General features: G+C 34.8%; 1 protein-coding gene across 1 annotated transcript in view; it reads right to left on the bottom strand.

The window, feature by feature from the left end:
- LOC106883887 (integrin beta pat-3-like) overlaps window positions 1-779 on the bottom strand; it is a 57,679-nt gene that overhangs the window by 44,512 nt on the left and 12,388 nt on the right. Inside the window, exon 9 of the mRNA XM_014935026.2 lies at window positions 381-473. Within this exon, the coding sequence (XP_014790512.2) occupies window positions 381-473 (93 nt within the window). The remainder of the gene's footprint in view (window positions 1-380; window positions 474-779) is intronic.

A 779-nucleotide genomic window follows, 5' to 3' on the forward strand; every position in this document is an offset into this window, starting at 1 on the left:
ACAAGGTGGTGCTAACTTCCTGGCCTTAGGTAAAAGAAAATACAGGAGGATCACTGAATTATGATTTCATTGAATATATTCCCCTTTTCAGATTCACACACTTATTGCAGCAGTCCTTCAGTTTTTCTAAGCTCTGTAAAAGAACTTGGAAGTTTGTGCCTCCAGCCAAGCGATTCGCAATACCCTTAAAGCCAGGCATTTTTCAGCACCCGTTCATATATATAGGACTAAGCACATAAATGTAAAACAAGGAGGGAAAAATTAGTACTCGAATACTGAAGGTAGAGCAGTATGTTTTTATTACTCTTCTCAGCAACCCCTTGTGTTTCTTGCCTTGACCATTTTCCTTTTATAGAAATAATTCCAAGAGTTTTACTTACTGGACAATCTTCACACAGTTTGCCTGTGTAGTTAGAGTTCTCTTCACACTTGCAGACACCACATTTACAGGTGCCGTGGCCATTGCAGATTTTCTGTGGGGGGAAATAAAAAAGAAACATTTATATATATATATATGTGTGTGTGTGTGTGTGTAAAAAGGTTGAATTATATTTCATCCTTTAATTTGGAGGATTCCAAACGACGATTTCTAATATTGATTCTTCATATTTTGCTGGTAGCTTACTGGCATAAGTTTGCAAATATGAAAATAATACTTGTATATGGTGTGTTATGAGAATTTATGGAAATAATCCCATAAAACTCAACAAATTTCTTAAAAATGGAGAAGAGAAGATGTTAAAATTTCAGAGAATTTTAATTCATGCATACAATCGTTT

The sequence above is a fragment of the Octopus bimaculoides genome, chromosome 27, assembly GCF_001194135.2.
Source record: "Octopus bimaculoides isolate UCB-OBI-ISO-001 chromosome 27, ASM119413v2, whole genome shotgun sequence".
Taxonomy (NCBI): Eukaryota; Metazoa; Mollusca; class Cephalopoda; order Octopoda; family Octopodidae; genus Octopus; species Octopus bimaculoides.